The 14987-nt window shown below is 40.3% G+C and overlaps 1 protein-coding gene across 6 annotated transcripts in view; it reads left to right on the top strand.

Annotated features, from left to right (window-relative positions):
* ST7 (suppression of tumorigenicity 7) overlaps positions 1-14987 on the top strand; it is a 276815-nt gene that overhangs the window by 221531 nt on the left and 40297 nt on the right. For 5 of the 6 annotated variants that reach the window (XM_052639113.1, XM_052639115.1, XM_052639116.1 and 2 more), the window contains 2 exons: positions 8307-8379; positions 9864-9966. In XM_052639113.1, the coding sequence (XP_052495073.1) occupies positions 8307-8379; positions 9864-9966 (176 nt within the window). Of the gene's footprint in view, positions 1-8306; positions 8380-9157; positions 9294-9863; positions 9967-14987 lie in introns of all 6 variants that reach the window. The other variant, XR_008199277.1, reaches the window with a different exon arrangement.

Genomic DNA, 14987 nt, shown 5'->3' with positions numbered 1-14987 from the left:
TTGCTATGGCCACTGTGTTCTCTTGGCAAAACTCTATTAGCCTTTGCCCTGCTTCATTCTGTACTCCAAGGCCAAATTTGCCTGTTATTCCAGGTATCTCTTGACGTCCAACTTTTACATTCCAGTCCCCTATAATGAAAAGGACACCTTTTTGGGGTGTTCGTTCTAGAAGATCTTGTAGGTCTTCATAGAACCGTTCATCTTCAGCTTCTTCAGTATTACTGGTCGGGGCATAGACTTGGATTACTGTGATATTGAATGGTTTGCCTTGGAAACAAACAGGGATCATTCTGTTGTTTTTGAGATTGCATCCAAGTACTGCATTTCGGACTCTTTTGTTGACTGTGATGGCTACTCCATTTCTTCTAAGGGTTTCTTGCCCACAGTAGTAGATATTATGGTCATCTGAGTTAAATTCACCCATTCCAGTTCATTTTAGTTCGCTGATTCCTAAAATGTCAATGTTCACTCTTGTTGTCTCCTGTTTGACCACTTTTAATTTGCCTTGATTCATGGACCTGACATTCCAGGTTTCTATGCAATATTGCTGTTTACAGCATCAGACCTTGCTTCCATCACCAGTCACATCCACAACTGGGTGTTGTTTTTGCTTTGGCTCCATCCCTTCATTCTTTCTGGAGTTATTTCTCCACTGATCTCCAGTAGTATATTGGGCACCTACTGACCTGGGGAGTTCATCTTTCCATGCCCTATCTTTTTGCCTTTTCATATTGTTCATGGGCTTCTCAAGACAAGAATATGGAAATGGTTTGCCATTTCCTTCTCCAGTGCACCACATTTTGTAAGAACTCTCCACCATGACCCGTCCATCTTGGGTGACCCTACACAGCATGGCTCATAATTTCATTGAGTTAGACAAGGCTGTGGTCCATGTGATCAGATTGGTTAGTTTTCTGTGATTGTGGTTTTCAGTCTGTCTGTACTGTGATGGAGAAGGATAAGGGGCTTATGGAAGCTTCCTGAATGGAGAGACTGACTGAGAGGGAGACTGGGTCTTGTTCTGATGGGCAGGGCCATTCTTTAATCCAGTTTTCTGTTGATGGGTGGGCCTGTGTTCCCTCCCTGTTATTCACCTGGGGCTAAACCGTGGTGGAGATGATGAAGATAATGGTGACCTCCTTCAAAAGGTCCCATGCTCACACTGCTGCACTCAGTGCCCCCAACCTGCAGCTGGCCACCACCGACCCACACCTCTGCTGGAGACTCTGGACACTCACGGGCAAGTCTGGGTCAGTCTCTTGTGGGGTCACTGCTCCTTTCTCCTGGGTCCTGGTGCACACAAGGTTCTGTTTGTGCCCTCTAAGAATCTATTTCCCCATTCCTGTGTAGGTTCTGACAGCTATATGATGGGGTCGATGGCAACCTCCTCCAAGAGGGCTTATGCCGTACTCAAGTCTGCTTCACCCTGAGCCCCTGCTCCTGCACCGTGAGCCCCTGCTCCCGCAGCACTCCACTGCTGACCCGTACCTCCACAGGAGACACTCAAACACAGTTCTGTCCCAGTTTCTGTGGGGTCTTTGGGTCCTGGTGCACACAAGGTTTGTTTGAACCCTCTGAATGTCTCTGGCAAGTATGTTTGATTCTAAATGTGATTTTGCCCTTCCTACCATCTTGCTGGGGCTTCTCCTTTGCCCTTGGACATGGGGTATCTCCTTAAAGTCTCTCCAGTGCCTCGCAGTTTTACCTGTCATAACTATTAATAAATAGTTGCACACAGATTATTGCAGACGACTGCGAATACAGGATGATCTCTAGAATACCATTTCTGGACTCTCTCCTTGGTATTGCTGTGGTCAGTATGTTTTTAAATCAGACCTTGCTGACAGCATAGCACAGTTAACAAGCATGAAGCTCATATTTGTTCTAGGTGTGTCGTGTTGTCATATTTCTTAACTGTTCTATGCCTCACTTTTTCCATCTGTTAAACAGGGCTAGCAATAGGTCCTGTCTCATAGGACCTACTGGTCTGAGGATTAATGTGTGTACGTGATTAACACTAGTGTCTGGGACTTAATAAGCCCTCGATAAATGTTAACTAGTGGTAATTTTGATGATGATAATGATCATATAGGAAGGAAGGTATACTTATGACGCGTATGGAGCAAAGCTATAGGTGATAGGTTGAGTTACAACTATGACTGATAGGCTGGAATGATATGCTGAAACCATTACTATTTAATAGTTTAGATTTTATCTTAAGATTTAAAATTTAATGGAGTCATATGTGGATTTCATATTCCATATGAGTCATAGATTCCAAAATTCTCCTGGCTGAAGTAACAGAGAGAAGACCTGGCTTTGGGTGAAACTGGTTTGGATAGAATGTGGAGTAAAGGTTTGTTGACCACATAGTCTTAGAACAAAGTGCTTCAGCTGCTCAACTTCAGGGCCATCCTTGCTGGTACTCAGAGATGGGGCAGTGGCCATGGGCTCCTCAGGCTGCATGTTTCCCTGGCTCTGTACTGGTCAGGTTTCAGGGATCCAAAGGATTATTTACAGTTGTAAATCTCATATTTTGAAATCACTTATGGCTCTGTAATAAAAATAAGTTGAGAAGTTCTGAATACTGTGTCTTCAGTTAAAGGGCTAGAAGTATTTATTCTGGAAAAGAGTAGGTTTAGAGGAGATAATTTAACCATCTTAATAGTTGAAAGGTCAACTTGAGAAATAATCAGATTCTGTTTATTAAACTAAGAAGGAGTTTTTAGATAAGGATGCATAGAGGGAATGGAGGGGCCAAAGTGATGAAAGGCAAAGGAGAGAAGACAGCTTCAGGATCATAGGTTTGGCTTTTTTTTTTTACCTTTTTTAAATTGAGATATAAATTATGTGCTGTAACATGCACAAGTCTTAAACATATAGCTGGATGACTTTTCAGTTGTGTATGAGTGAGTGAGAAAAGTTGCTCAGTCGTGTCCGACTCTGTGACCCCATGGACTGTAACCTGCCTGGCTCCTCACTCCATGGGATTCTCCAGGCAAGAATACTAGAGTGGGTAGCCATTTTCTTCTTCAGGGGATCTTCCTGACTCAGGGATCAAACCTGGGTCTCCCACTCTGCAGGCAGACTCTTTACCATCTGAGCCACCAGTTATGTATACACACCTCTGTGATCACCACCCAGGATCATAGAATTTTCCCCTCCAACCCAGCTGTAACCATTTTTCTGACTTCTCTCACCATATATTAGTTTTGCAAACTTCACACAATCTCTTTGGAGTACTCTTCACCAATCATTTATCTGTCTTCTGACTAAATTCCATTTCCAATTATATATCCAAGAAAAATAAGGGTTTTTTTTTTAATAAGAAAAAACATACACAAGAATGATAACAACAGCTTTCTGTATCATAGTGAAAAACTGGAAAACAGTCCAAATAGCCATGAGCAAGAGAATAAGCATATTGTGCTATGTTCACACAATGAAATGCTACTCAGCAATAAAAAGGATTGAGATACTGGTGTACGCTACAACATGGATGAACCTCAGAAATATCATTTGGAATGAAAGAAGCCTGACATGAAAGGGCATACACTATGATTCTAATTCTATGGAGTTCAAGACTGTAGCTTTTAATTAAAGTCTTTCATGTCTGTTTGATTTTACATGCCTAAGATGCTTAGAGAAAGTTCTTCCCTTTTCATAAAAGTATCTATATGAAGGACAAGATGGCAAAGAAGTGGAAGGAAAAGTAACGCCAGCAGTTCAGCTTTGCTTAAGTGAGAAACATCAGCATTCCTTCTTTCTGTAATGAGTAATGGAAATATGTGATGTCTCATTATTTCCTTTCATTTCCTCCTTGGATTCTAATCCTTAAAGAGACTTTCTGGCGATAGTGGTAGACAGAAAAGCACTGCATAGTTAGAGTCTCTTCATACAAATTGGACTTAGAATAATTTCAAGTCTCTTCCTCAAAATAAAATTTCTGAATAAATTATAAGAAGTATAGGAAAGCATCTTATTTGGTGTTATTTCCTGCTTCAAACTTCTGATACGGCCGTTTTCATCACTACTGTTAGTCGCTTGTTCCCTGTACCATTAGTGGTCACTGGGGGACACGTATGGGTGAGAAGGGTACAAATAAAGAGCCAGCATAAGAGAATTCCTTTGGGAAAGTTGTATGTTTTGATAGTAGTGGTGGTTACATGAATCTAGCCTTGGAATGAAATTGCATAGAACCACAAACTTATAGGAATGCATGTAAAAAATGGTGAAAACTGAATAAGGTCTGTAATTGATTTAATAGTACTATACCAGTGTCAGTCTCTGGGTTTTTTATATCATTATACAGTTTTGTGAGTTGTTACCATTTGAGGGAAGCTGAGGGAAGCTTCACAGAACTCTGTACTATATTCACAACTCCTTGTGACACTATAATTATTTCAAAATAATAATTTTAAAAATTATAATAGGCAGCAACCAGCAAGTCTCAGTCTTTTATTTTCCCTACCAAATGAAAAAGGCAGTGCTTATGGGGCAAGCAGCCCATAGTAATTAGCTTTCTCCTAAAGGTAGTGTATATGGTTTTTCTTAAAAACTGTGCCAAAACATGCAGTTCCTGCCTCTGATTTAGATGTTAGGCAGTTATTAGATTAAAATATGGTTAACAATTGCATACTGCAAAAGAATACACTAACTTTTTTAAAGGCATGTAAATACATTTTCTAGATCTGCAGGGCTGACAGCACTTTCTGTAAGTTCTGCCTTTGTCTGTTTATGCTGTCTGTGTCTGGCTCTACCAATGTATTTGCCCATTATCTTGCTTCAGGCAGTTAGTAAAAAGAATCCTTCTATTTAGCATCATCATATCCTTTAAAAATTCACTTATTACATGCACATCACAGGAAGCTTTGGAAATTCAGATAAACAGTAGAAAATTGTCTATAATCCCAGCACCCAGAAATAAAACTTAATATTTCATATGTATGATTCCAGCCTTTTTATCTCTCTGTATATAAATGCCTTTCTTAAAATATGTGAAATCATAATTTTTATAAACTTGTTTTACTTATTGATGTGTACACAATAATGCGAAACTTTCCCAGCTCATTAAATACTTATCTACCGTACAACTTAATGACTGCCCAGAATTGCACCTTGTGGATGGTGTAGCACCTTAGCCTTTCTCCTATGATTGGACATTTAGGCTGTTTGCAGTTTTCTACCATTAGAAACAATGTTGTGGTCAACATCCTTAAGGTTAAATCTTCATGCACAATCATGATGACTTCCCTTAAGATAAAGCCTTAGATATAGAATTGCTGGGTAGGCAAAATGTTAAAAGCATTTGATTTATGTTGTCAGAAATAAGTGTCATTTACAAAGATATGTTGTAAAAGAAAGCCTTATTTGAACAAGATGCTTTACCTGAAGGGATATTTAGGATCAATTTCTTTATAATGATTCATCCCCTCCTTAGAGACAGAGTGCCATTACCAAATAGATGTCTTGCTTTGACAGAATTAAAAGAAAAATATTGAAACTATATAAGTAAGTTATGCAAGAATTGTTTGCTAGTTTTTCATTTTTGTTTAACAATGAAAGCAAAATAGTATACTAAAGAGGTAACAAATGAAATAAACTTGCTACTAGTGGAGAATTGTGGTATTTATATTTTTCCTTCCCCCATTTAATACTGACTAAAATATATTTTTTAAAATTAAGTATTATGATCATGTACATATACTACCAACATCTTCACATACAATGAAGGAATAAGGGTAAACAGTTTTTAAATGGGGAAAATATACCATAGTAGTTGTAATGTTGCAGAGTTGTGAATGTCTTGTCTATAGGAGTGAAAGGGTTAAAGATTGCCTTTGATTAGGCATCTCTAATATTCTGCTGGAACACTTCAGTCATATATATGTTTTTGCATTTCCAACTAGGTAAATGTATTCCTTTGGTTCAAAACAACCTGATCCTTCTCTCTGAGAAGCTAAATCCTTAGCAGCAGGTTTTCTTTCATTTTTCAAGTGAGGCTTCCTTTTGGGCTGCCACCTTCAAATAATTTTGACCATTATTTTCAGTTTCAGCTCCTTTCCAGGACTAATCCTTTGTTCCCATTTCATAGAAAGGTTCTAGACTGACACAGAAGGAGCACAGATCCCTCTATGAAGGATGAAAACAGAGCTTGCATGCGTGCTGAGTCGCTGCAGTTGTGTCCAGCTCTTTGTGACCCTATGAAATGTAGCCCGCCAGGCTCCTCTGACCGTGGGATTCTCCAGGCAAGAATACTGGAGTGGGTTGCCATGCCCTGCTCTAGGGGATCTTCCCAACTGACCCAGGGATTGAACCTGCTTCTCTTATGTCTTGTGCATTAGCAGGAGGTTCTTCATGAGGGAAACTATGGGGCTTCCCTCATAGCTCAGTTGGTAAAGAATCTACCTGCAATGCAGGAGACTCCAGTTCGATTCCTGGATCTGGAAGATCCCCTGGAGAAGGGATAGGCTACCCACTCTAGTATTCTGGCCTGGAGAATTCCATGGACTATACAGTCCATGGGGTCACAAAGAATCAGACACAACTGAGCGAATTTCACTTCACTCTTTACCACTAGTGCCACCTGGGAAGCCTGAAAACCAGGCTTAGATAATGTTTAAACGAAAGGTCTGAACTTAAAAAAAAGAGGAAAAGGTTTAAACTTTTAAGTAGAATGTGTATTATCTGCAATTTTTTTTTATTATCTTCTAATAACAGTCGATAAGTTGACCCTAGCAAACAAGACAATTGATTCCTGGACTGATTTCCCATATTGTTGTTGTTCAGTTGCTAAGTCCTGTCTGACTTTTGCGACCCCAGGGACTGTAGCACACCAGGATCCTCTGTCCAGGATCCTTCACCATTGGGAAGTGGTTAAATATTTAGATATTGGGAAAACAACAAGACAAATCCATGAGTGTCTGACCGTTGTTTTTTTTTTCTTAGTCACAAGCACATTTTATACTGTGCTTACGATGCTGAAGTTTTGTTTGAATATAACTTATGAGATCAGAATTGCAGAGACATCTGACCCTTTCAATTCTGTATTGGTATTTTCTCTGATTATTTGTATTTTATCAATGTCATTGAAATTTCCTTCAAAGAGAAATTCCTCATGCTGAAGTTGGTGGTAAATAATGGTTATTGAATGAGAGATTGTTTTTCTTTTATGAAATTATTTTCTCCTGCTGCCGTCTTATGTCTAGTTATGGACTTTCCTTTTCATTCCTACTAGAATGTCATTCTTCTAAAGTTGAAAACAGTCCTACAAGAAACTTGAAGAGAATTCCAAGTGTTAGGAGTTCTTCTGATCTAGAGTGAATTTTGTAGCACCTTAGAATGGCATATTTTTACCTGGTCTGAATTAAGAAAGTATTTCTATGTCATAGTAGTATAAATTACTGTGAGTGTTAAAGAAATACAGTTCTGGTACAAAATAAGATCATAATTTAAATACAAATCTGCGCCCCATCAAGGGACTACCCTCTCTGAGTTTATCTACTCTTAGCTGCACTCTGCGCTCCATTCCCTGTAAATGGAATTTGGTACTCATCCTTACCCCTCCATCTGCAATTATCTATACAAACCAAAAGGACCTGTTTTTCTGGGCAACAGATTAGGCTTCTTAATTTGAAAGGGGCTTTGTCATGGGTTTTTAATGAACAAAATTGTATAGTTTTATAAAGATTTCATATGTACATATAAATGTATATAGCTTTATAAAGATTTTTCTTCTCACGGTTAACAAAAAAACTGAATATAAATTTCTTGAAGCTTAATGCAAAGGAAATCTGGTTTAAATTTACACCAGGTTTAAATTTTTAAATAATAGGTTTTTAAAATAAATTGATTTATCACTAAAATACTTATATTTTTTAAAAATCCAGGTAATATTTTTTTCTTCACTTTAGTATTTCATATACCTCTTAAGAAATTTTATAAGTAACAAAGAGGTCCTATTTGCCTTTCTTGATATCAAGGCTATTCATGTAATATTTATTTTATGTATTTATAGCTATTCTCTCCTTAAACTCAACATATGAAAATACACGTTTTAAAACAGAAGATGATTGCCAAACAGTGTAGTGGACTTTAAACATGAATAACTTACAGAAAAATGAATTACCTTGTTTGTCACACACCACCCAGATACATAAACAGCTGTGTACTGTATACATTGATTGACATATTCTTAACTTGTGCTTTATTAGGCTTATATGATTAAAATGCTAGTGTATTTAAAATTATTGCTCTTTGTTTCTACAAACGTATAACAGCTCCTACTTTTCTTTTCTCTCTGACAGATATAAGCTTACCAAAGTCGGCAACAATATGCTACACCGCTGCCTTGCTCAAAGCAAGAGCTGTCTCTGACAAGTAAGTGGATAGTGACCTGGTGATACTAGGTGTCAGTCTGGACTGAAGGAGACGCTTTGTGTCTGAGGGTTTCTCTGGAAGTTTTCCTTAGTCTGTGAGACCCCTGCTTATAAGCATGCGTTTTCCAAAACCTGCTGATCTTTCCTTTCACTACTAGAAGGAGGGAATGCATATACCCAGGAATTGTAATGGTTAATGGGTCCCTAAAGAGGGATTTGTATGAAATTCCATGCCTCTGAGGTGACTTTTTTCCTTTTTTTTTCTTTTTTTTTTTTTTTGCCAGACCACAGATACCAAAAGGCCTGCTTGAGACTTACACAAAAATGCCTTCTTCGATTCTTTTTTTTTTTTTTTTTGGCGTATTCCTCTTCCTCCAGCAGTCCAGAATGGGGTAGTGGTCATAACAGAGATGTAATACAGTAAAAGGGGATGGCCATCCCCCATTCTTTATCTCAGCAATTCCAAACTGACTCCCCACCCAGGGTTCCTTTACCTTGAGTCACCATCTCAGTGGGACCTTGGCCCTTTTTATTCAGGCAGGTGACAACGGCATAGAGAATTTCCATAAACCAGGTGACTGGCAGGTGAAAGAGAACAGATGGCTTAACTGGTTTTGAATTCATAAACGCTTACATGTCCCACTCCACTCCCTCTGGAGCATTGAAAAGCAGATACCAGGAAAAGAACACAGCCTCTGCTGTGTCAGACAGGTTTGCTGTTCAGTGTGTGTGCACTTCAAGACCGAAGTAATTTTCTTTCATTCTTTTTTATCCTGTAGATCGCCAGTACCTACTGCAACATCTTTTCTCCCTACACAGCGACTCCAGCTTGGGAGGGCAGGGCCAGGGTTGTCACAGCTTCCCCTGTGGTGTCTGCCTGCCAAGCACAGCTCTGGAGTTAGCCCTGGGTGTGAGGTGAGAAAGAGATTGCATGGTCTGGTTTTTTTCATTCACTCGGGCAGGTGTCTTGCCCGCAGTTTGGGCATGCACACGCCCCCTGCCGGAATGGCCCCCAGCAGGCTCGCCTGCTTCTGAAGCTGCAAGACTTAACCCTCCATCGCAGCACTGACATGGGGTTGGGAGCCTCCTTTAAAATTCTCCCCAGTTCTGTTTTTAACCAAGTGTGCTCTTCTGTAACCTAGTTTTCTCTTTTTCCTACACTGTCTGCCCTTGTCAGTCCTCCCTCCTCCCCTGACCTAAGCAGGTACCTCCTAGAAAACTTAGATTAGCTATTTAGACAGAGAGACTTGACAGCTGAATTGAATTCCTTCCACGATTAGACACAAGCACGCTTTCTGCTTCTGCTGGGGTTTTTGTTGGCCTCTGTCTGAAGGGTCTCTCAGAGGTCTGATGCAGTGGAGGTTTGGAGAGCTCATGCCTTTGGCTCGCTGTGGTTTTTCTGGGCCCTTGATGTGTGGATGCCTTTCCGGGTTAATGCCCAAGCAGTGGTCCCAACTGGATGGTGTTTGTCTTTCTGCTTTTCAGATTCTCTCCTGAGGCTGCATCTCGGCGGGGGCTGAGCACAGCAGAGATGAATGCGGTAGAGGCCATTCACAGAGCTGTGGAATTCAACCCTCACGTGCCAAAAGTGAGTCTGTGGAATCCCCATAGGAGCTCGTTATGAGAGCAGAGAGTATGTGGTGACCACAATGTCATGTCTCGAATACACCCAGTTCTAAAAAGACTGAATTGCAACCAGTGAATTTTGGTTGAGGCCCTGCATAGGCTATGCTTATTAGCCTCATTTTTAAGCAAAAGCTACATTCAAGAGGCTTTGGGGCCCATTTGGGGGCTTCTTATAGTAAAGGTAAAGTGATAGATCTAGCTTAGGCAGGCCAGATCAGGAAGCCTGAAATTGGCAAAATATGGAGATCCCCAAGGATGCTGATGCATTTGATAGGAACCGCACATCAGTTATGGTCTTACTTAGAACCAACTCGAGAAATGAACCTTGCTGTGAATAGCAGTGGTAAAAAAAAATTACTAACATGAAATTCTGTGTCTCCATAAGTGAAGTGAAGTAAAAGTCATGCAGTTGTGTCAGACTCTTTGCGACCCCATGGACTATGCAGTCCATGGAATTCTCCAGGCCAGAATACTGGAGTGATATCTTTTCCCTTCTCCAGGGGATCTTCTCAACCCAGGGGTCAAACCCAGGTCTCCCACATTGCAGGTAGATTCTCTACCAGCTGAGCCACAAGGAAAGCCCGAGAGTACTGGAGTGGGTAGCCTAACCCTTCTCAAAGCAGATCTTCCCAACCCAGGAATCAAACCGGGGTCTCTTGCATTGCAGGCAGAGTCTTTACCAACTGAGCTATCAGAAAAGCCCATAAGTAAATGATAATTAATCAGTATTGGCCAGCAAATAATGAAAACCTCACAGTATGGAGTAATTTTCTTTTGACTTGTGAGTGCTATTTTAATAGGAAATATTTGTCTTATTAACCACAAGACTGATCAACTTATAAATATTCAGTATTTCCTCTGTATTTTTTATCAATTTGATTTTAAGGGAATCAAATCATGGCAGAGGATATTTCTGTAATCTTTTATTCAGAAGGAGAGTGTGTATTCATGAATTACCTGTCTTTGAGTACCTGCTCTATGATAGGTTTATTGCTGAGGGCCATTTCTGTTTCTGGATATTATAAAGCACATTTTGACCTCTAGGAAACCTCCTATAGTTCACATCAGGTACAAGACAGTTTTCTTGGCAGAATGTCTGATGAAAATTTCCGTTGGTGAAAAGTGACAAAATAAGGCTGTTTTATTGTAGTACTGTAGCAAAAGGGTGAGTTTGGGGCGTGTGTATGTGTGCCTGTGTGATGACTTATGGAGTTACCTACTTTAATTTACTTTGTTGATCTCCAGAGTGACAGAGATAGGTGATCTCTATCATTCCTAAGATTTTACTCAGATCATGGTCATCTTCTCACAAAACAGGAGACTGAAGAGGGGTGCACAGTGCCACGTTTGCAGAAGGATATATTTATCTACTGTAGTCTCAGTGGATAATGAGCAGCGTAGTATTTGTAGACTTAGGTATTGTATATAGGGTGGTATAAAATATATATCTATTTAATATCTTTTCAGATAAGTTAAAAATGTATTATCAAATTTAATTAAAATGTAAAATGAATCATGAAAATATCCTGAATTACAGTAAACTTAGGTCATCAATTAATATTTATTGAATGCCATTCTCTAACTACATAGCTATTTTATGAGCACACATAAGTCTCTTTTACAAACAGTATTGGGCAATTGAGTCCTAGATTCTGAGACAAAAACTTGGGTTCCAGTTCTGGCTCTGTCATTTACTAATCATGGCATCTTGAGTTTAACATCTCTGAACTCAAAGTTTTCCCTTGTCCTCCAAGTGAAGATAAAAATATAAGCCTCTCCTATGTTCTGTGATAAAGATCAAGTGAGATAATATATTTAAAGTTCTTTGAATATACTTTAGCATACCATATATTTGTAAATCATTAAAATTATTGATATTTGGCTTGTTGGCAGCTCTTCAAGTATGGGACCTAAGTCTTAACTTTTTCGGTTATACCAGCCTAAGCCTGAGGCACAAGCTAGAAAACTGCAGCAATCCTTGGAACAATGCTTGTTGATTAGACATTTTAACTGAAGCTGTCATTTAATTCTAGATAATGGTCTTAAATGGTTGAGCCTCCAGAAGAGTAATAAGAGCCCTAAGAAATACTTTAAAGCTGCCATGGAAGAATTTGACTCAGTCAACTAGTATTCTAGTTGCAAAATATAAGTCTTATAAAAGTGGAAATAATTAGAACAAGTTGAGAATATTTGATTTCACTCTAGCTTCCAGTCATTAAACCAATAGGACATGGGAATAAACTGATTCTCTACCACTTTGCTTTACTGATGATTGTGCTGAGGAGAAAACTTGTTTCCAGATCCTCCTCATTATTTACATTTCTATGGGGAAAAAGCCCCATGAATCACTGACCTCATATGTGCAGAGTTAATCACAAACCTCTGGTTCAGTTCAGTTCAGTCTCTCAGTCATGTCCGACTCTTTGCGACCCCACAAACTGCAGCACGCCAGGCCTCCCTGTCTATCACCAACTCCCGGAGTTCACCCAAACTCATGTGCATCGAGTCAGTGATACCATCCAGCCATCTCATCCTGTGTCGTCCCCTTCTCCTCCTGCCCCCAATCCCTCCCAGCATCAGAGTCTTTTCCAATGAGTCAGCTCTTCACGTGAGGTGGCCAAAGTATTGGAGTTTCAGCCTCAGCATCAGTCCTTCCAATGAAATCTCTGGTACATGTGTACATATGCAGACTGCTAGTAATATCTTTTATACATGTTCTGTTTGTTGGGACTGCTTCCTAATACTTTAGTAGACATGCACACACAAATGTGCATGCGTGCACACATGCATGTGTGTGTGTGTGTATGTATCAGTTCAGTTCAGTTGCTCAGTTGTGTCCGACTCTCTGCAACTCCATGAATCGCAGCACGCCAGGCCTCCCTGTTCATCACCATCTCCCATAGTTCACTCAGACTCACGTCCATCGAGTCAGTGATGCCATCCAGCCATCTCATCCTTCTCCTCCAGCCCCCAATCCCTCCCAGGATCAGAGTCTTTTCCAATGAGTCAGCTCTTCGCATGAGGTGGCCAAAGTACTGGAGTTTCAGCTTTAGCATCATTCCTTCCAAAGAAATCCCAGGGCTGATCTCCTTCAGAATGGACTGGTTGGATCTCCTTGGAGTCCAAGGGACTCTCAAGAGTCTTCTCCAACACCACAGTTCAAAAGCATCAATTCTTCGGCACTCAGCCTTCTTCACAGTCCAACTCTCACATCCATACATGACCACTGGAAAAACCATAGCCTTGACTAGACGGACCTTAGTCAGCAAAGTAATGTCTCTGCTTTTGAATATACTATCTAGGTTGGTCATAACTTTTCTTCCAAGGAGTAAGCGTCTTTTAATTTCATGGCTGTAGTCACCATCTGCAGTGATTTTGGAGCCCCCAAAAATAGGCTGACACTGTTTCCACTGTTTCCGCGTCTGTTTCCCATGAAGTGATGGGACTGGATGCCATGATCTTCGTTTTCTGAATGTTGAGCTTTAAGCCAACTTTTTCACTCTCCTCTTTCACTTTCATCAAAAGGCTTTTTAGTTCCTCTTCACTTTCTGCCATAAGGGTGGTGTCATCTGCATATCTGAGGTTATTGATATTTCTTCTGGCAATCTTGATTCCAGCTTGTGTTTCTTCCAGTCCGGTGTTTCTCATGATGTACTCTGCATATAAGTTAAATAAGCAGGGTGACAATATACAGCCTTGACGTACTCCTTTTCCTATTTGGAACCAGTCTTTTGTTCCATGTCCAGTTCTAACTGTTACTTCCTGACCTGCATACAGATTTCTCAAGAGGCAGGTCAGGTGGTCTGGTATTCCCATCTCTCTCAGAACTTTCCACAGTTTATTGTGATCCACACAGTCAAAGGCTTTGGCATAGTCAAGAAAGCAGAAATAGATGTTTTTCTGGAACTCTCTTGCTTTTTCCATGATCCAGTGGATGTTGGCACTTTGATCTCTGGTTCCTCTGCCTTTTCTAAAACCAGCTTGAACATCAGGGAGTTCATGGTTCATGTATTGCTGAAGCCTGGCTTGGAGAATTTTGAGCATTACTTTACTAGCATGTGAGATGAGTGCAATTGTGCAGTAGTTTGAGCATTCTTTGGCATTGCCTGTCTTTGGAATTGGAATGAAAACTGACCTTTTCCAGTCCTGTGGCCACTGCTGAGTTTTCCAAATTTGCTAGCATATTGAGTGCAGCACTTTCACAGCATCATCTTTCAGGATTTAAAACAGCTCAACTGGAATTCCATCACCTCCACTAGCTTTGTTCGTAGTGATGCTTTCTAAGGCCCACTTGACTTCACATTCCAGGATGTCTGGCTCTAGATTAGTGATCACATCATCATGATTATCTGGGTCGTGAAGATCTTTTTTGTACAGTTCTTCTGTGTATTCTTGCCACCTCTTCTTAATATCTTCTGCTTCTGTTAGGTCCATACCATTCCTGTCCTTTATCGAGCCTATCTTTGCATGAAATGTTCCCTTGGTGTGTATGTATATGGGTGCCTTTTCAGGCAGAGAGTAGCCTTAATTCTAATGAGACATCAGTGGAGGATATAAACACTTAAGATTCTGTTAGTAAGAAGGAACTTTAAATGTCATGTGGGATGCCTCCAAGATTTTAAGCTGAAATCTCTCATAATGATTCTATGAAAGTTATGTTTATTACTGATATCTGTTAATGTTTACTGCAGAGAAGGCAATGGCACCCCACTCCAGTACTCTTGCCTGGAAAGTACCATTGACGGAGGAGCCTGGTGGGCTGCAGTCAATGGGGTCGCGAAGAGTCGGACACAACTGAGCGACTTCACTTTCACTTTTCACTTTCATGCACTGGTGAAGGAAATGGCAACCCACTCCAGTGTTCTTGCCTAGAGAATCCCAGGGATGGGGGAGCCTGGTGGGCTGCCATCTATGGGGTCGCACAGTCGGACACGACTGAAGTGACTTAGCAGTAGCAGTAGCAATGTTTAATGTGTGGCAAGC

The sequence above is a fragment of the Budorcas taxicolor genome, chromosome 4 (genome assembly GCF_023091745.1).
Source record: "Budorcas taxicolor isolate Tak-1 chromosome 4, Takin1.1, whole genome shotgun sequence".
Lineage (NCBI taxonomy): Eukaryota > Metazoa > Chordata > Mammalia > Artiodactyla > Bovidae > Budorcas > Budorcas taxicolor.
The sequence above is the reverse complement of the archived record's forward strand: the minus strand, read 5'-3'. Positions and strand labels throughout refer to the sequence as shown.